Genomic DNA, 21,489 nt, shown 5'->3' with positions numbered 1-21,489 from the left:
GGTGAAGGAAGGTCATTCAGAAATAAAGGGGATTTACAGATAAAAAATAGAATGTCTGGTTTTTGTTGAGAACTTAATCCTTAAAGGTTGTGTGTGTGTGTGTGTGTGTTTAATTTAAAACCTATTGGTTCCAAGGCAGAAGAGCGGTAAGGGTAGGCAATGGGGGTTAAGTGACTTGCCCAGGGTCACACAGCTAGGAAGTGTCTGAGGTAGGATTTGAACCAGGACCTCCCATCTCTAGGCTTGGCTCTCAATCCACTGAGCCACCCAGCTGCCCCCTTAAAGTTTATTTCTAATGTAAATACTGTACATGGGCACTGGAGTTCTAGTTAAACTTCCCCTTCAGCTCTCTCCCTACCCACTCAACAGCCCTCTTCCCTCAAAAGTGTAACACACTTGTGAAACTCAGATTCTGAATGCCTTCACAACACAGTAGCCTAGCATCTACAGGAAAGAATCCTATTTCCAACTTTAAGTCAATGAACCTTTTGGACTGTGTAAAAGCAGATCACAGCTAAGACAGGAAAGGACTAGAAGCTGCCTTTGCTTTCCAAAGGAATTCATTTCAGTGTCCAAAAGGGGAAGAGGAAAGGATGAATAGAGAGAATAAAGCAACGAGAAGAGACAATTTGAGGAATGAAAGGCAAATTGAGTGCCAGAAGAAAGGGAAGGCATGACTCCAATATTTCTGCAAAGAATTATTCAGAGACTGGCTGTAAGAAATGAAGCCCCCTACTCCCTTGCTTTGCCTCTATTTTCAGTGCAATCATAACTTAGGAAATCAAGATGACAAAACACACCAGACACATTTTTATTTGTTTTGTTTTTTCTTTAAAAAAAATCAGCATTCATTTTTCTTCATTAACCTTTGGAATTAAAATTAGGTTTAAAAATACTTCAAATATACAAATGCCATCTATGCTATGCATTCTAGGAATGCTGAGGTAAGCATTAATGCAGGGGACTATGGGATCCCTCAGTGCAACAGTCTGTACCCAAAAACCCTTAGGAACTGGCTCAGTTCCAATCAGATAAATGCCAAATAAATCCATAGGAAGGGGGAAGGTATAGGAGGAGGTACCAGGAGGAATCCTTGCAGAAGGAAAAAAAAAGACTTCTGAAACACTGGCTCCAAATAGACTGATGGGGAAGCTCTTCTTTCTGGCAAAAACTGAAGGTTGAGTGTCTGCTGCCTTGAAAATCCCGAGGCCTCTGCCCAACCAGACTCCAAAAATAGTGCAGAAGCTGCCAGCAAAGCGCCCTTTTTTCCTTAAACAGCTTTTGTCTCTGCAGGAGTTGGCAATGGCTACATCCTCCCAAACACTTCCTTTCTCCATACACATCCGCCCCTTGCAAGCCCCCTCTTCTCCTTGACTCTTGAAGGACTCATACAGACTCCTCGTGGAGACCAGAGACAAGGCAGCTTGGCCTTTAAAAAAAAGGCATCATTAGCTGGAGGCAGGAAAGTACAAGTTTGGAAGGAAAGGCTATTCCCAGAGTTCCTTGTGTACAGAGTTCATTCTCAGCATCACTGCTGGTGACTGACTTCTGACAGAAAGCCCCAGAATTCTCTGTTTTATTTGGAAAAATACTGTTCTCTCATTAAAAGACCCCCACCCCCAAAAGTTAAAAAAAAATAAGCCAGCCATCTGCTGCCAATTTAGCTTCCAACTGAGGGATTTTCCCCTATTATTTCCAGAACATGTGTTTGCTCTTCCAAGAAGTTTACCATGCTAGATGAAACAGGTCAGATGCCCTGCCCTCTTACCCCCTCCTCGGTTAGGTCAGTTCCTGTCAAAAGAGGCAGGATCCCCTCAGACCCCGGGCTCTGTGCAGGTCAGCGGACAGAGACCGGGTCATCTGCTTGGTGGTGAGCTCCACATTTCTGGCTGCTTCCACGGCTTGGCTCAGGGACTGGCTGAGGTGATTCAAGTCAATGAGATCCAACTCCGAGGAGCCACGGTGACCTGCGGTTGGAGTCGGAGTTCCTCGGTTCTGAGTCAAGGGTCTCACCTCGGCTGGCTTTTTACCACTGGGGTAATGTGGAGGGGGGGAGGCTGAGGTAGGTGCTGCTGGAGAATAGTACCTGGGGAGGGAGATGCAAAGAAGTAAATGGTAAGCACCACAAGGATGTCACTGCCCGCACCGCAAATGATCCCTTTCTGCTGGGCCATCAATCTTGGATAAGCCAAATATAATGAAGCACAGGATGCTTGGATTATACATTCCTGGACTCCTGGTCAGTGGATGGAGTACACAAGGATCAGAAGGTTTTGACCTAGGAAGTGGCAATGATCCATTATTGACAATAAACAATTGTCCATTTTTTTTTTTTTTTTTGCTCTTTTGAAATTTGACACTCAGTCCTATAGAGACTCTGGCCCATTTCTTTTTTCTCTTGGATTTGTGACTAGGCTACTGCTCATTAACCCCCTGTCAGGAGAGGAGAAAAAAGAGGAGACTAAATTCTGATCTCTCAATTTAGAGAAACATAAGATGTAGAAGAAACCTCAGAGCTCTTCTAGTCTGTCTTTGTTGAGATAGCAGGAAAAAGACTTATAGGACTTGCTCAAAGTCGAAAGAATTGGTACATTAGAATCAAACCTTCAAATCTGGCCTCGGGCACTTCCTAGCTATGGGACCCTGGGCAAGTCACTTAACCCCAATTGCCCAGCCCCTCTTCTGTCTTAGAACTGATATTAAGAAGGTAAAATTTATTAAAAAAAAAAAAAAAAAAGAAGAATCAAACTGAGGTCGTCTTTTAACCCCAAAATAAGCCAGTAAGTCAAATCATTCAATTAAGTTGGTTCTAGAATATGAGACCTAGAAGAGATCATGGAAACCCACCAAACTTTCATTTCCTCATTAATAAAGGAAAAAAAACTGAAGCTTAAAGAGGGATAAGTAAATATGGCCTAGCTCTTAGGTAGCTTGTTCAAGATGCTTTTAAGAACCACACTATTGCTGCCTCTCTAATCTAATCAAATCATCAGTAGAAAAAAAAAGTAGGAGGTATGTGGGAGGGGGTGGTGGCAAAGGTTCTTCATGAACTTTATTTGACCCCGATTTTTGAGGATTTTGCAAATCATAGAAAATTATAACATTTATATGTTGGGGAGAGGACACAAAATAGAGTGTCTCAATGTCAGGAAGATCTAGGTTCAAATTTTGCCTCTGATACATACTGACTGTGCAATCTTAGATAAGAAACTTAACATCATTGGGACTCAGTTTCCTCATCTGCAAAATGAGGGCCCAGTGTGGTGGTCCACACCTGTAGATTACTTGAGGCTCAGGAGTTTCTGAGATGCCACATGGCTCAAGGTAATCAATTATTTGCATCAAGTTTGGTTCCAATATGCTGAGCCCCTAGAAGGAGTAGGGGGATCCCCAGCTATCTAAGATGGAGCAAATTAAACCTAGATCTGAAAAAAAAATGGATCAGGTCAAAGCATCTGGCCAATCAGAAGTGGGTTCAGGACTGCAAGGGTCTTCTGCTACATTTCTAGTTTGAGCAAGAGAGAAAGATCTAATTAAAAAAAAAGAGAGGGATGGAATAAGAAACCTTTTAGATCCCCTTCCCAAAGTAGCATAGTGCATAGAGTACCAGGCTTGGAGTCAGGAAGATCTGAGTTCAAATGTGGCTTCACACTTACTAGCTGTGTAACTCTGGACAAGTCACTTTGCCCTGTTTGCCTCAGTTTCCTCATCTGTAAATTGAGCTGGAGAAGGAAATGGCAAACCACTCCAGCACCTTTGCTAAGAAAACCCTCAATGGGACCATAAAGAGTCAGATACAACTGAAAAAATAACTAAACAACAAAAAACAAGGCCCCTTTCCGATTTCTAAATCTACCATTCTATAATCTTATAATTTGATCTCTTGATCTCCTCTCTGCACCTCCCTAAGATTTTTATTGAGCAGGTCCTGATGTACAATGGTAGAAAATGTTTCTCATCAGGAGCTCATAGGTTTAAAAGTTTGCAAAGTGTTATTATACACAGAATATGTTTGGTGTCTCAAAAGTCTTAGTGTGATGGTGAGTGAAGCTTAAAACAGCACCAAGCTTTTGGAACCACTTGTATTATCTCCTTTGATGCTCAGAGGTCCTTCCATCATCTAATAAAGGTCTGTCAAATTAAATTAGAACTCTCTGGTTAACTAAAGTAATTAGCTAGGCTAGATTTTTGAATAGAGTGAATTCAAATAATGTGACCACTCCAGAGGATTCCTTGTTCACATTAACGAGGACCCGGCTGTCAGTGTCATGTAGCAAAGAGGAGAAAGACATACTTGCTCTCTGCCCGGCTCAGCGGCCAGGACAAAAGAGCCCGAGAACACGTGGAAGGAGAAGAGAGAGGTTCTTACAGTCTGGAGGGTGAATAAGGCACCACCGGAACCGACGGGACATAAGCGACGGCCGCCCCCGCCGGAGCCTGGAGCGGAGATGCGAGGTACCACACTGCGGGGGGCTGAGAAAGCGATGGAGGAGCTGATTGCTGCTGTCGCTGCTCAGGCTTGCGAATCATCGGGCCAGAACTTAGAGATGTTCCCTTTTGTGTGCTCTTGTCTATCCCTGTGGGGAGGGTGAGGACCCAAGACAGTCAGGCATATAGAGATGGACCTGGGATTATAGCATCACTAAGGTTTCATCTTCCAGAGTACAAATGCTGATTAGAAACTGATTTACTCCCATTAAAAAGGCTTTTTACAAAACAGAGAATTATAGATAAGAATCTTAAATTCATTGGGATAAGCATTGTTTTAGGAGGGGAAGGAGCAAGAAAAAAAATTTCTATCTTACCAGAGGGCTCCTTGCCTCTCTCTGTGGGACTCCTGGGTCTATGACACATTGGACACTGGGTCTTCTTGAGGCTGTCACGGGGAAATGTTTTCTCTGAATCTTTGCAGGGAGCATTATCTATAAAATGAAAAACAGTCATTAAAGTACGCCACGGGACCTTGACTTTACCCTGTGGACAGAAGAATTGTGATTTAAAAAAGAGCCTGTCCTCTCCTGGGGCAAGTTGGGGCTCGTTCTAAGGTCATACTAGGGAAAGAATGTGGCATGTTCCTGGCATCTAAGGATGTGTTGGGGTAGGACGGTAGCACGGCTGGTGGAAGAGATAGGACAGAACTAATTTTGTTGCCTCGGTGGAAGTTTTTCTTAGTGATCTTAACTCTAAACATCCATGGTTTCTCAATCTCAGTTAATGGAGGCAGTTTTAGACAGAAACATCTATGGATAAAACACTGGCATATGAGGAAGGTACTCTGCCCATCTGGTAGAATATAAGGGTAGGAAGTTTAATTCTTGTTTTGATACCCTCAGCACACACAGTGTCTGGCACATAGCACAGTGTCTGGCAAATAATTATTTAAAATAATACTTTGTTGATTGAGTGATTACCAGAAATTTTCTTCCTCACTGAGTGACAGCAGGAGCAAGAGAGAGAATTGTTGTCTGTCTGGTTGTGCTGGGAGGATGTGACAGAATATTCGTGACCTAGGGACACAAAGCAAACATGGTAATTATTTGCCACCTTTGAAATGGGTACAGAACTAGAAATCAAAAGTCCACAATGAAATCATTTTTCACAAGTAAAAAGAGTCCTGAGTATGGAACAGGCTTGTCATCTGTTGGTTATTGGTCAATATGGCATTTATTTTAAATCAGAAAATCAAATTGCCAGTCCTGTTTGGGTTAGAATGACTCTGGGTGCTGGTTTGGGCAAGAATGACTCTAATTGTATCCCTGGCCCACTGGATTATAGATTTAGAACCATGAAAAAGACCTCAGAAGTCATCCAGACCAACTCTGTGATTTTACAATTAAGATAATTGAGGCTCAGAGACATTAAGTGACTTGTCTAAGGTTGCGGTTGGTCCTCTTATTCCAAACCTAGTCCCTCTTTCCACTGTATCATCTGTATATGCTACCCTTTCTCCCAGAGTGAACATCCCTTTTAGAGTTTGCCTCAGTTTCTCAAAACCTTCTGCCTATTTGTTTTCCTGAAAGTCAGGAGTCGAACAAAAGGAAATGAGAAAGGAACAGCAGAGGACAAAAGATATTCATTTGTGCCACAACCTGAAACGGTGTGAGAGCCAACATCAGGGAGCAGAAGGGTTTAATGGGAGAGATCCCTGGGTCCCATTTTTCTGTCTTTCCTTCCTTTTTTAATTTATAACATAAGTTTTATTGAGGCCTTTTGATTGTATGTTGGTCACTTCTAGTTACCAATCTCTCCCTCCACCCTAAATTGAACCCTCCCTTTTTATGATGAAAAACAGTTAAGCAAAAACAACTGATGGAATGACTGAGTCTGATGGTATAATTCAACAAGCTTTTAGCATAGACCCTTGCCTCTGTGCTAAGAGGGGGGGAGTGTGTTTCATTATCTGTTTTATCCTAACAAGAGTGGTAGGACATAAATTTAATGATACATTATAATCATTTTTATTACATTCTATTGATGCATAAATTGTAAGCAATTCACATAAGCAATCCTAATTAATATGCCTAATACACTTAGATTATTGTAGTTTTTCTTACTTTGTTGTTAGTTGTTTAGTATTCATGATCAATGAGATTCATTATTTTCACTAAGACCACATATCCTTTACATATTTTTTTATAGTCCTCTTTTTAATTTTTTTTAAACCCTTATCTTCCATCTTAGAATCAATACTGTACATTGGTTCCAAGGCAGAAGAGTGGTAAGGGCTAGGCAATGGGGGTCAAGTGACTTGCCCAGGGTCATACAGCTAGGAAGTATCTAGGGTCACATTTGAACCTAGGACTTCCCATCTCTAGGCTTGGCTCTCAATCCACTGAATCACCTAGCTGCCCCTGCTCTTTTTTCTTAATTAAGATCTTCCCAATACTTCACTTAGACTGGTCTCAAGGCCAATGGACTGGGTTTCAGCAAATGGGAAAATATGAGATAAGAAAGGTCTTGAATTCCTACGTCAGTGTAGTGAGTGCTTCCTTTCTTATCCTACCTGTGTAGTGGCCCAAGAAACAGATTGTGCCTTTTTGCTTCCCTCTGGAGCCTTCTCTTCTGCTCTGCTCTCCAGCTCTGCTCTCCTCAGCCTGGATCCTGGATCCAGACTGTTCTGATTCAGAACCTGAAATGAACGGAGTCCAAGAGAACCAGAATAAATCATCAGAGGTGTGAGTAGCAAAACTCTCACTGAGAAGGGTCCTTCCCTAGAGTACAGCATGGGTTGTAGTGCAGGAAGAATGTACCCTGAAATTTCTGCCTGATGAAAGTATATTTCCTGAGGGGAAGCAGTATATTCTGCTGCTTAGATTCAGGATTAGTCAGAAAAGAGAGGGCCCTGGAGGATAAGGCCACAGAGAAGATGAGGGAATCAGGGAAGGAAGGAAGATATGGAATAAAATTGCAAGATCTTTTCTACATATGTTAAGAATCATAGCTCCCCAAAAGGAATGAAAAGAAAGTGTGAAGTCTTGAAAAGAATAGTGAGATCACTCAAAACTTTGGTTTGGATTCTGATTCTATCACTTTGAGCTGTATTTACTTTGGGTAATTCTCTCAGCTTCTTTAAGAATCAGCTTTCCTATTTGTCAAAAGGAAAGTGTGAGAGTAATGACTTATCTGCCTTTCAGGGCTGTTGTGAGGAAAGTACTTTGTAAGTTGTAAAGAAATGTGAGTGATTATTAATAAAATTGCAAACCCCTTGTTACATGCACTTGAGAGGTGCAAAATAGTGTCATGTGTGAGGAAGAGATTGGTGTTGATCAGTTTTCCACATCTCCTCTGCTACAACCTTTCTTCTCACTTTTCTAAAACCCACCATTCTAAAAATCAAGGAAAGGGGAGGTAGGGGAGAGAGAGAGAGAGAGAGAGAGAGAGAGAGAGAGAGAGAGAGAGAGAGAGAGAGAGAAGAAGAAGGGGAGAGGGAAAGAGGGGAAAGGCATTAAGCATGCCAATGATCTCATGTCTGAGATAGTACCCAGCTATGAAGCTGTTTTACCTTTAAAGGGTCATACCTTACCATGTAGTTGGTTGGATTAGGAATTAGGACATAGTGATGTTCAAATGAAGCTAATCTGAATTAAACTGAAGGTTGGACAGCTCCATTTAGATGTCCCAAAGGCATCTCAAACTCAACATGGTCAAAACATTTCCTGCTCGCCCCCCCCCTCCCCCAACACACAGTCTTCCTAACGGTCCTGTTTCTGTGGAAAGTACCACCAACCTTCCAGGCACCCAGATTAGAAACCTTGGAGTCAACCTCACTTCTTCATTCTTACTTCTCATATCCAATCAGTTACTAAGTCCTTCTGATTCAACTCTATGACATCTCTTGCATCTGTCTCCTCCCTTTCAGTCACCCAGTCATCACTTTAGTTCAGGTCCTCATCATCTCTTGCCTGAACATTACAACAGCCTCCCAATTGTCTTCTTTGCTGTTAGGCTCTCTTCTCTCAAATCTGTCCTCCACCCAACTGCAAAATTGATCATCACAAAGGACAGATCTGACCAGGTCACTCCTCTGCTCAAGATGTTTCAATGACTCCCATTTGCCTTAAGGATAAAATACCAAACTCCCCTATTTGGCATGTAAGCTTGTCACAATCTTTCTGTGACTCTCTTTGTGATGGCAAAGAACTAGAAATTGAGAGGATGCCTATCAATTGGGGAATTGTTAACCAAGTTGAGGTATATGATTGTGATGGAATACTACCACACTATAAGAAATGATGAGCAGGTTAATCTTTTTTTTTTTTTTTTTAAACCCTTGTACTTCGGTGTATTGTCTCATAGGTGGAAGATTGGTAAGGGTGGGGAATGTGGGTCAAGTGACTTGCCCAGGGTCACACAGCTGGGAAGTGGCTGAGGCCGGGTTTGAACCTAGGACCTCCTGTCTCTAGGCCTGACTCTCACTCCACTGAGCTACCCAGCTGCCCAGGTTAATCTTTAAACACATGGAAGAGAGCAGCTAAGTGGCTCAGTGAAGAGAGAGCCAGGCCTGTAGATAGGAGGTCCTGGGTTCATTTATAGCCCCAGACACTCCCTAGCTGTGTGACCCTGAGCAAGTTACTTAACCTCCTCTTCTGCCTTAGAACCAATATGTAGTATTGGTTCTAAGATGGCAAGTAAGGTTTAAAAAAATGGAAAGACCCACATGAAATTATGAAGAGTGAAATGAGCAGAACCAAGAGAACATCATATATAGCAACAGAATTATTGTTCGAAGAATAACTTGTGTATGTCCACCTCCAGAGGAAAAACTGATAAATAGAAATAAGCAAGACATAGCTTTATATATCCTTTTTTTTTGGGGGGGGTCAATTTTACCTTCTCCAGTGCAGGGAGGGAAGGGAGGGAGATACCTGGGAACTTTAATGTAACAAATAAATTAATTTTTAATTTGAGATCCATCTTTTCAAACAAATCTCACATTGCACTTTTTTTTATACTCTGTTACAGTCAAACTTATCCTTTTCCTCTCTTCCAATATGACGTTCCATCTCTTGCTTCTCTAACTCTTCCCAGGCTGGTTCCCTATTCCTGGAATGTTTGTTCTCTCTCTGTATCCTATAGGAACTACTTCCTATAGGATACAGATCCTGATCCCTATAGTTGCTATTTTCTGCCCTACTGCATCCCCAATTTCTCTGTATTGACATATATATGTATATATGTGTATATATATATATATATTGTTCATACTTATCTGGGTAGAGATGCTCTCCCCCCCCAATAAACTATAAACTTGTCATGTCAGGGGCTGTTTCATTTTTGTCACTATTATCTCTAGTGTTTAGCAAGATGCCTAGTACACAGTAGATATTTAATGTATGTTTGTTGAAAAATGAAAAACAGCCCAGTCCCTACCCTAAGGGATCAGCATAATACAGAAGAAAAAGCACAAGATTTTGGAGCTACAGGACCTGGACTCAAATTCTTGCTCTACTATTTTACTGTTTACATGGCTATTGGTAAATTGTTTTTCTTTTCTGGGTCTCAAGTTTCCTCATCTGTAATATTCCAAGGATAGACTAAATGGGTTTTCTAAGGTTCTAGTTCTAAATGCTCTATTTTAATCTAAGGGGTTATGGGCAATATCACTTGTATCTAAATAATGATGATACAAGGTAGAATATGATAGGAGCAAAGGAGAACCTATGAGGAAAGAGATTGCTTTTAGCTAGGGGAATTATGGAGGTTTTGTGGAGGAAAGTGAAGGACTTCAATAAATGCTGATGAGAGGAGTTATATATGATGAGTACTCGGGGGCCACTGGACCAATTTGTTCTCATTCTATGGCTACAGAAAATATTTCTGACTTCAGTCAACATCTCGTCAATATTGCCAAGGTCATGAGAGGGATCAACCACAAAGGTGCTCTAAAATTCTCCATGATTGAAGAAAAACAATTCCAAGGGCTCCTGTCCTCTGTTTGGATAGGAATATCATTGTTGTACTCTACCTTAGGGACCCTTAATAAGAGGCAACTTAAAAAAGAATGCGATTCTCAAACTTCCTAAGTTTTTTTGGTGGTAAGGAGTTGTATTTCAAAGGAATTAAAATTTTAAAAACCATAAATGGAAGCAGTCTAGCAGTATACCAGCTTTTAATTTGTATTATAGAGCTAGAATTATCAAAAACCATCTAGTACTGGCTAAGAAACAGAAAGGCAGATATAACAAATAGCAGTGAAAGAGTATAGTAATCTTGTATTGACAAAACCATAGACTCAGGTTTGGGGGATAAGAAATCATTATTTTGTAAAAATTGCTGGAATAACTGGAAACAAATTTGGCAAAAACTAGGTATAGACCAATATATTACACCATTCACTAAGATAAGATCAAAATGAATACATGATCTAGACATAAAAGGAGATACCATTGGGAAATTAGAAGAACAGGAAACATACCACCAATGAGATTTATGTATTGGAAAGGAATTTATGAGTCATCAAGTGATAGAGTGCATTCTGAAATATAAAATGGATAATTAAATTGAAAAGGTTTTGTACAAATAAAATAAACACTGCCAAGATTAGAAGGAAAACATAAAATTGAGGGGAAATTTTTATAGACAAGCCTCTCAGGTCTCATATGTAAAATATATAGTGAACTTTGTCAAATTTATGATAAAAGCCATTCCCCATTTGATAAATGGGCAGAAGATATGAACAATTTTCCAATGAAGAAATCAAAGCCATATATAGGTATATGGAAAAAATGCTCTAAATTACTACTGATTAGAGAAATGCAGAACAAAACAACTCTTGAGATATTACCTCACACCAACCAGACTGTCTAAAATGACAAAAGAGCAAAGTGACAAATGTTGAAGGGGATGTGGAAAAATGAGGATGCTAATGTACTGTTGGTAGAGCTGGGAACTAATCCAACTATTCTGGAGAGCATCACACCCAGAGTTATAAAACTGAACCTTTAGATCCATCAATACCATTACTGGGTCAGTTTTCCAAGGAGATCAGGGGAAAGACGAAAAGAACCCATACATTCCAAAATATTCATGGCAGTTCTCTTTGTGGTGGTAAAGAATAGGAAACTGAGGGGATGCCCATCAATTGGGGCATGGCTGAACAAACTGTGGTATATGGTTGTGATGGAATTTGATTGCACCGTAAAAAAGAGGAGCAAACTGATTTTTTAAAAACATGGAAAGAACTATATGAGATAATGAATAGTGAAATGAGTAGAACCAGGAAAAGATTATATACAACCATGGAACTAATGCTGGAAGAATAAACTGTGACTGTTATCTCTAGAATTAAAGATTTAATTTATATGAGCATGTTGGTCTCCATGATGATATCCTATGTTATGTGGGAAAGGTGGAGAGGGTCTGAGACATTTGTGGATGGGATTTATTATGTAGCTATGAAGAAAAGTAAGTTAAACATATGGGAGGTTTGCGATTTCATTTGTGTTATCTTTTTCTTTGCAAGTGGAAATCCCTTTGAATTTGGTTTTATAAGTATTTAGAGAAAAAATTTGAAAATGAAAGAAGTTATATTAACTTTTGGGGCTGAAGGGACAGAATTATATTTAATTGAAGGACCCTCTTTGATTTCCACATCATCATCATCATCAGTGACATTTAAAGAGTGTGCTAAACAGCAATGCAATGATCCAGAACGACTCGGAGGGGCTTATGAGAAAGAATGCTATCCACATTCAGAGGAAGAACTCTGGGAGTGGAAACACAGAAGAAAAACAAGTGCTTGAACACATGGGCTGATGGGGAAATGATTGGGGATATTGACTTTAAACGATCACCCTAGTGCAGATATCAATAGTATGGAAATAGGTCTTGATCAATGACACATGTAAAACCCAGTGGAATTGTACATCGGCTGTGGGAAGGGGGTGGGGAGAGGGGAGGGATAGAACATGAATCTTGTAACCACAGAAAAATATCCCACATTTATTAATTAAATAAAATGTCCAAAGACAAAGCAAATAAATAAACAGTGTACTAAGGTTACCTACAAAGTGATTCCCTGACAATAATCTTGGCTGGGTTCATTTCTGAGCCTCATAGTATAAGAAAGCCATCAATAATCTGGATGATATATACATATTCGGAGGACAGATCAGGATGGCAAAGGTTTATGTCATACAGAGAAAGGTTGAAGGAACTGAAAGATGTTTAGCCTGGAGAAGAGAAGGCTCAAGGATATGATAGCTGTTTTCAAGTATTTAAAGGGCTGTGATGTGGAAGAGGAATTTGAATCATTCCATTTTGCTCCCAAGAATGGAATCGGGTAGAAGTTACAAAGAGGAAAATCTAGGCTTGATTTCAGGAAAAGCTTCTAATCAATGAGAACCAACCCAAGTTAGAAGAGCTACCTCAGGGCTCAGTGGATTCCTCTTCATTGAAAGGCTTCAAGGAAAGGCTGGAAGACCATTTGTCAAGTACTAGAGTGGAGCTCCCCAGTATGGGTCACTGAGGTTCTTTGTGACTCTCAAGTTCTCTGACTCTGAGGTAAGTAGAAAAATATTATTCCCATTTTACATAGGAAGAAATTGAAGGTAAGGGAGATAGCATGAAATCTGTAATTTGGAGTCACAGAAAAGAGATATGAATCAAGTCTCCACTAGTTTTGTGATCTTGGACACAAGGTTTTATCTCTCATCTATAAAATGAAGGAGATGGACTAGATAATCCTCCAGGGTTATTTTTTTCCCTCACTCTAAACCCTATAATTTTATGATGGGTTAAGTCAGTGGTTCCCAAACTTTTTTGGCCTACCATCCCCTTTCCAGAAAAAATGTTACTTAGCACCCCCTGTCACATACTATCACTGCTCCCTTATAGTTATTCACTGCCCCCAAATGCATCTGTGGCCATCACTGCCCTCCCCGCTGGATTGCTGCAGCACCCACCAGGGGGCAGTGGTGCCCACTTTGGGAATCACTGGGTTAAGTGATTTGTCCAAGGTCACACAGCTAATGTAAATCATTGAAGTTTGAACACAGCTCTCCCGATTTCAAAACCAGTGCTCCTTCCACCAATGCCATGGGACAAACCTGTTCAAAGTCCCCAGTCAACTCCCCTGAGAGCAAAGATGTCCTGCACTGGAGAAGCAGGTTTCCTGGCTCTAATTTTCTCAATTCATATCCTGACCTTTGGAAAGTCGGTTTCAATGTTTAAATGTTTTGCATGACTTCATATGTACAATGAATATCTGATTTCTTGGCTTTTCAATAGAGAGGGGATAGAGATAGAAGAGAATTCAGAACAGAAAATAAACATTTTTGAAAAACAAAAAAAAGAAAGTCAGCCTTTCCTGGAAGTCACTTACTTTGGATTGGTTGGGGCCCTTCCCGAGGCACAGAGGAGGATCTCATCCGCAATCTTACTGTCCTATTATTTTGGGCCGTATCTCCGCGATCACCCTGGCATCTCTCTACATATTTGCTGACAAAAGGCAAAAAGATGACAAAGTCAACTAATGGAACTTTTTTAAGAAATGCAATCTTTTGTGATTGACTTTGGCTATCAAATATTTTAAAGACAGCAGGATCAATAGATGGCGCTCCAACCCAAAGGAAAGGACAGCACTGAGCCATTTCCCCACCAAGTCCCATGTCCCTTTGTTACAGTAAGTCCTCAGATAATTGTGGGGATGATGCACTTAATATTTTAGGTGCCTGGGGCCCATGGTGGCAAATAAACTAATGCTTCCAGTGGAAAAATAGGAAGCTGAACTCAAAGCCTGAGTTCCTATCCTGTAGTGAGCTGCTTTAAGAGTCATAAGGAACATTTTAATTTTTTTAATTTAAAATTTAAATGTTTTTAAATGTTAAATTAAAACTTTTTAATAAAATAAAAAAAATAAAAGTTTAAAATTTTAATTTTAATTTAAGTTTAATTCCATCCCTTTTACCCTCTGTCCTAGTCAGGCCATGTGCTCTGTTCTGGACACTCTGACCCTTCTGTTTTGGTCAGATCTCTATTATAGAGAATTATTCTCTGTTCTGGGCACCATATCTTAGGAAGGTTGTGGCCAAGCCGGAGTGCATTCAGCATAGGTCAGCGGGGATGCTGAGATAACTAGAGACCATGTCCCTAAAGGCTGACTGGTTAGAAGAACGAGATGTTTTACTTGGAGAAAACAAGCCTGGGGTGGAGTGGGCATGATTGTTGTCTCTATGTATTGGAAGGGCTGAAATGTGGAAAAGGAATTAGGAGCGCTCCATTTGGCACCAGGATTGGAGCCATCCACAACTAGAATGATTTCGGTGTTACTAAAGTTAGCAGGTTCACTCTTGTAGCAGCAGCCTTTGAGGAGGGCCAGCCAGGTGGCTCAGTAGATAGAAAACCAGGCCTGGGTTCAAATCTGATCTCAGATACTTCTCAGTTATATGATCCTGACCTCAATTGCCCAGCCCTCCCTTTTCTTCTGTCTTGGCTCCAGTCCTTAGGATTAATAATTATAAGCCAGAAGGTAAGGGTTAAAAAAAAATGAACCTAGAGGGCTACTTGTTGGGGTATTCAGAGATAGGTTCAACCAGTAACCCCAGAATCCCTGCCACTTCTGAGATTCTGTGTATTATTCTATAGTTACCTGAGAGGTACATACCTAGTGTGGGAAGATTCCCCAGAAATCAAGGAGTCCTTTGCAAACTTGCTCCGGGACCTGGTAGCTTGCTGTAAGCTATGACTTGAGCTGTCCTGAGATGGGTTGTTTAAGCTGGCCTCTATCTTCTCTCGGAGCCGGGTCACTTCTTGTTGTAGGGCTCGGATGGCTTGGCTGTCATGGAAAGAGAGTTGGTGAACAGAGGGCCACAACAGGGGAAACGAAGGGATTCTTCTGACCATTTTGTGTTAGGGCCTCTATCTGGGATTTTAAGGCCTCATAGGTTCATAACGTTTTAGAGACAGATGAACATCAGAGACCATCTCAGTCCAACCTCTTCATTTTACAGATGAAGAAACTGAGGCCTATAGAGTTTCAGTGATTTGTCCAAGGTCACACAAGTTCTAAGTGGCAGAGCTGGGATTCCCACTTAGATTGTCTGATCCTTTTCTACTACAGCATGTAGATAGGAATAGGAGGTCATTGAGAAAACTGTTGATCATGTGTGCAACTTGGTATCTCAGAGGGCCAGTCCTTGGATGGCTCGAGGGGTCAAACTCATTATGTCCCTTTTCTCTACTCCCCAATTCCCTCCCCCCACAACTCTCTCCAATATTACTAAGCCCTCCCTAATATATCAACCAATCAATTAACGTTGATGGAGCACTTAAAAGCCAGCCCTTGTGCTATGAACATTGGGAATATAACAAAGACAAAAAACAAAAACATGGATACCACACTCTGTTCTCAAGGAGCATACATTCTCGTGGACAGTTTTTGGGCATTCTTAACAGTTTGTTTTCTCATGACGCCTCTTTGCCTACCTCAGGGAGGCAGGGTGACGTTCTTGCTACTAAAAGGGTCTGGTTTTTATCTGTTTAGTAGAAATCTAATTGTATGTTAAGGAAAATTTTCTTTTGAGATAAATTGCAAGTGGGAGGGTAACTACTTTTCCTTTGGTCCTTTAGGGATTCCCATAGGGAAGAAGGTTAAAAAAAAAAGAGGGTTCTAGAGAATCACCTCATTCTTTTAATTCCCTCACTTTACAGAAGAGGAAACTGAAGCCAAGAGGAGAGTAAGTAATTTACCTGAGGTCACACTTATTGAGGTATGAGGCAGAGGCAGGATTCAAACCCAGTTTTTTATTCCAAATCCTGGGTTTTTTTTCCCATGACACCCTGCTGCTTGCCCAGGAATATCACAAGCTGCCAGAAGGCGTGGGAAGAGTGGTGTTTTCAGCATCCTCCCCTGGACACAGGAGGGGGGACACAACCCAAGGGTTTGCTACCACTACTAACAGGCTGGAGAAACCAGTGGGCTGGTGTGAACCATGAGCGAGTCTGACAAGAATAAAAGGCTACTCAGGAAGCTGGTAAAAGGTAGACAAAATGCCCCAAATATCACCACACCCTTGCCCACAAGGTCATCTTAATTTACCAACTCTCCTTTTCTTCCCTTCTCCCCATCTCCTGCATCTCTCCCCCCAGAGTCTGAAGAGAAATAGTGGTTAGCTCTCTATTACAGGTTAGCAAGGGACATTGGGCTGCTTGTTGAGAGACCTGTAACTTTGCCACTAACTTGTCCTGTGACCTTAGGAAAGTGGTTTCCTCTATCTGTACCTCCAGTTCTTCCTCTTTTAAAACAGTGGGAGGGATGGAGTGAGAAATAACTGCAAGGGACTTGGGCATCATCTAGTCCAATCACTTTATTCTACAGATGAAGAAAGTGAGGACACAGATGTGAAGCACGCTATCCAAAGGGACCCCTCTAGCATGTTGATAAGTCAGGATTTGAATCCAGGCCCCCTGAGATTCTGAAGCCTGGGTTTTCCTCGCATTACACCAAAGGCTATGTTCCTTCTAAATCAGACTCATCTGCTAGGATCTGAAACTTGGGCCCTCTTCTTAAGCAGGTTTCATCTCAAGGGTTAGGATGTCAAGGCCCTCTCAAAAATTGGAGCCACGATGCCAGTTTTCCACCCCTACAGGCACAGTACTCATACACACAGGACAGAGGAATCCAGGAACTTCGGAACTGTCGTGGCCATCTTCCTGAGCAATACAGCTCCTCTAGGGCCCCTGACTCGGCCAGAATCCAGAGAGATTAGAGTCCTCCTAGCACCAGGCTCTTCCCTCAATATGGCAGCTCCCCCTGATCCTCCGCAGACCAAGAGGGATGGGGTGGAGAGGCCCTGGGGATCCGTGAGGCTTTGTTGCCTCAGGGGAGTCAGGACTTAGAACCTGGTGGAGCGACGTGTGTTTGAGGCCAGTTCCCTAGCAATCCCCATGGAGACATTTGTTAGGCTTGCATAATCAGGAGATGTACAATGAGGACACGTGTGGGCTGGGGAAAGCATTCCTGGCCACAATCACCGGCCGGGCAGGGAGCTCGAGGGCTTCTCGCTTCTCAGGGTCACTGGGAGGGGAGAGGAGGGGAGCTCGCTCAGTCAGGAGGGTGAAGGAGAAGGAGGACCCAGCCTTAGATGGGACCCTCTAATTCACGGTCTGTTGGCCTCCAGCTCATCCCTCTAAGGATGGCCCCCAATCCCGCTAGGGGGTGGCCCTTTGAGCCTCTGAGTCTTTTTGTTTGGTTGCTCCCTCCATCCTAGTATTTATATAGTGCTTTAAGGCTTGCAAACATTTCATTTGAGCTAGTATCCTCTGTGTTTTATGTATGAGGAAACCGAGACAAAAAGAATTTTAAATGACTTGTCTAGGATCACACAGCTCATTAAGTAAGGGTCTGAGGGAGGATTTGAATGGAGTTTCTCTGCCTCCAAGGTGCAGGGCTCTGTCCTGTACTTCCACTGCTTCTGAAAGCCTCAATCCACCTGGGAGCTCTAGTATTCCATGCTCTTCTGCCTTTATTCTGAGAGATTCCTAATGGTCTTATGTACAAGTGTTTTGACAGTCTGATGAAGCCTATGGATTCCTACTCAAAAGAATGTTTTAAAATAGGGGTAACTGGGTAGCTCAGTGGATAAAGAGCTGGGCTTGGAGGATGGGAAGATCTGGTTCAAATGGGGCCTCAGATACTACCTGGGCAAGTCACTTATTTCCCATGGCCTAGTCTTTATTTACTGCTCTTCTGCCTTAGAATGAATAGTCTTAATTCTAAGAGAGCAGAAGGTAAGGATTTTTTAAAAATATAATGTAATACAATAAAATAATAATAAACAGTTATAAAAGGAACCAAATGACTCTGAAACACAATGATCAAAATATTAAGGAAAAAAGGCTCCTGGCAGAGAAAAAGATACTGGAAGACACATAGGCTCTAAATCCAAGCTTGTCTCTGTCACTGACGTATCAGCCGTGTGACTTTGGGTAAATCACTTACCCCTTCTGGGCCTCACTTCCCTCATCTTTAAGATGAAGCGGTTAAACTAGCTGGTCTCTTAGGTTTTTTCTACGGTCAACATTCTATGATCTATGACCTAATAAGAGTCTTGAGAAGAGAAGAATTCAACAGGCATGCCCACCGCTGAACAATATGTTTGTCTATGCTGACAGCTACATCCAGATGGCCTGGGAAGAATGTATACCACTTGCCAAAAGCAGATAAAATGAAAACTAACAGAAAACATTTAAAACTACAGCTTATCTGAGATTTCTCTGCAGACAGACAGTATTTGGGCTAAGGATACAGCACAGATTCTCACATAGTACAATTGGGAGAAAAAGGGAACCCAAACAATGTTTTCTTTTCCAGCTAAGGCGTTCCCTGCAGGATAAGGGTAATGACAGGGAATTTCAACATCTGGAAAACTATCCCTTGAGGAATTTCCCCAATAATCAGGAAGAATGAACTGTGACATTTAAGGAAAAAAAATCATTGCACTGGGATTCCTGAAATCTTCTACTCACCTGCTTGCATGACCCTGGGTAGGGTCATTTCAGTTCTCTGTGCCTCAGTTTTCCTATCTATAAAATGAGCATACTGGACTAGATGACTTCTAGTCATCCTGCTTGCTCTACAACTTTGTCACTTATATGGTCGGATGGTAAGACTCACTCTCTCATTTCCCGGGAGATGAGATTGTTGAGTGGGTCTTGTGCTGGGTCCTGATGTGCTTCATCAGAAGGGGTGGGAGCAGGAGACCGGTCATCATCTCTGCTGTGGGAATTCCCTTCACGGACCCCATCATGGGCCTCACCATCCAAGTCAGCTGATAAGGAAGAGAAGAACCAGGAGAGACAGGAAGGAGCTGGGTAAGGCTGCAAATTAGTCTCCCTTAGGTGGGGATTATAATCCAGGAGTCAAGAAGACCTACATGCCTAAAGATCCAGGGTCACTGAGTTGGGGGAGGACACACGGGGACATGCTCCATCAGATACTCTTGAATTAATTACTAGAGTGAGCCCAACACTGGCTCAGACTCCAAGGGCATGGGTGGCAGAGCATTAAGCTCCATCCCCCTCATATATGAGCATTGCCATGAAGCTAAACTGCCACCCAAACATTTCCCACATTCCATGGCCACTCACCCATCTTTGTGCCTGGTCCCACTTTGTGGCGGAAGCTTTTTGTCCACTTCTTTGGGGGAGTCACTGACATGGGGTCAGACCTTTGGGCATGGGTCCCTGATGTACTAAGCCCAGAGGATACTCCAATGACAAGCTGGTCCCCCCTTCCTGGACGGTGAGAAGGTGGAGCTTGGGGTAGACATGCTGTAGATGACTGGGGTAATCTCCTCAGGTCACTGGTACCAAAAGACACACTGTGACCACATAAAGAGAAATGTCAGTAGGCCCATTCACTCTGCCCCTTTTCTTGCCTGCAAAATGCATTATAATGGTTCATGTCCATGTGCTTTTTAACCCATCCCCTCCCCCAAGTAAAGATATCTAGTACATATATAAGATTTAGAGCTGGAAAGGGACCTTAGAGACAGTCCTTGTCCAGCTACCTCATTTTTACAAATAAGTATTCCTTAAAGGCCAGCCAGAAGGGTGCTGTGATTTACCAAGGACACACTGCTCTTAAGTGTCACAGCTGAGAATCAAACTTGGGTCCTTTTGACTCTGAATCTAGTCCTATTTCTACCATACCAGTACTTTTGTTTTATATCCACTGTCTTTCCTCATATTGTATTCGCTTTAGTCTTCTGGGCTTTCTCCTAAGCAATCTTCTCATGACACTTATTTACACCTTCTAACTCGATCCACCTAATGAAGCCTCCCCTCCTCAACATACATGTTTGTCACCATTCTTGAGATCAGGGCCATCCCAAGGAGAGGAGAGACGTGGTTTGGGAGACAGAAATGTGGGCTGCTATACCTGGCATGGGAAAGTCGGTGCTCTGGAGTCTGGGTTATTGGAGATACCCTGCTGGTTTCAGATCCCATAAAGCCACTGTCAGTTCCTGGGGACACTATCCGGTGCTCCTGAAAAGTAACAATGGCCTAGGAAGTGAGTTTGGAATATCAGTCTGAACACTTCCCCACTTGCTTTCACAATCCAAACATCTCAACTGATAGAATTTTAGAGTTGAAATAAGACTTCTGAGGTCCCTTAGCCCCCAGTTGTGCCTAAACAGATATATCCCATCTGCAAAGATCCCCAACAAGGTTATCCATCCATCCTTGCTTGGACATCCCCACTGATGGGAAATTCACTATTTCCCAAGATATCACTTTGGGGCAGCTTTAATAGGAAGCCTCTCCTTACATCAAGCCTACACACATCTCTCCCAACTTTTGTACATGGCTTCTCCTGCCTTCTAGGGTCAAGGTTGTAGAACAAAACATCCTTTTCTGGATGACAGTCACCCCCAAACTTAATATTATGTTCCTTAGTTATGTCTTCTCTTCCTCAGAGTAAAATACTAGAACTAGACCCTCCCATGACATGGTCTCCCCCTAATGAAAGAGATAGGCCCAAGGCCATGATGTATCACAAGATCTCTCTTTCTGATCTCCTATTTTTTGTACTGGGCTGGAAGAATGTCTCACACTGACCTTTTGTTGATTCTGCCATTCCAGAACTTGATTTGAGGCATTATTTATAGTTGTTTGGAAAGGAATGTTAGGAGAGCTTAACTGAATGCTTCTCTATTCTGCCATCTTGGCTCAGTCCCTAGAATTCTATGCTCCCCTTACACAAGCCCTGATGCCACCACATCTGAAATACCATGGTAAATTCTGGTCAATGAGCATCTAAAATCTGGTTAAGGACAAAATCCTCTCTTCTAAATCTTTAAATCTCAGTTGAAGGAGAGATTTTAGATATAATCTTGCCCTGTGCCTGCAATCTTTTCTCCATGAATATTTAATATCAAAGTCCACTCTTTCCTGACAATGAAAAATAGAAGAAAATATGAAATACTTCATCAAAAAACAAATGACCTGGAAAACAGATTGAGGAGAGAGAATTTAAGAATTATTGGA

The 21,489-nt window shown here is 41.9% G+C and overlaps 1 protein-coding gene across 1 annotated transcript in view; it reads right to left on the bottom strand.

Annotated features, from left to right (window-relative positions):
• Nucleotides 1-736: 736 nt before the first annotated feature.
• Nucleotides 737-21,489, bottom strand: part of AKNA (AT-hook transcription factor) — a 65,430-nt gene continuing 44,677 nt past the window's right edge. Inside the window, exons 12-21 of the mRNA XM_044659775.1 lie at nucleotides 20,381-20,487; nucleotides 19,588-19,820; nucleotides 19,115-19,268; nucleotides 15,104-15,274; nucleotides 13,823-13,938; nucleotides 7,004-7,129; nucleotides 5,412-5,507; nucleotides 4,806-4,922; nucleotides 4,370-4,577; nucleotides 737-2,086 (exon numbers count right to left, since the gene is read on the bottom strand). Of these exons, the coding sequence (XP_044515710.1) occupies nucleotides 1,795-2,086; nucleotides 4,370-4,577; nucleotides 4,806-4,922; nucleotides 5,412-5,507; nucleotides 7,004-7,129; nucleotides 13,823-13,938; nucleotides 15,104-15,274; nucleotides 19,115-19,268; nucleotides 19,588-19,820; nucleotides 20,381-20,487 (1,620 nt within the window). The 3' untranslated portion in view covers nucleotides 737-1,794. The remainder of the gene's footprint in view (nucleotides 2,087-4,369; nucleotides 4,578-4,805; nucleotides 4,923-5,411; nucleotides 5,508-7,003; nucleotides 7,130-13,822; nucleotides 13,939-15,103; nucleotides 15,275-19,114; nucleotides 19,269-19,587; nucleotides 19,821-20,380; nucleotides 20,488-21,489) is intronic.

Source organism: Gracilinanus agilis, chromosome 2 (assembly GCF_016433145.1).
Source record: "Gracilinanus agilis isolate LMUSP501 chromosome 2, AgileGrace, whole genome shotgun sequence".
NCBI classification, from domain to species: domain Eukaryota; kingdom Metazoa; phylum Chordata; class Mammalia; order Didelphimorphia; family Didelphidae; genus Gracilinanus; species Gracilinanus agilis.
Note: the sequence above shows the minus strand (reverse complement) of the source record. Positions and strands in the feature narration are given on the sequence as shown.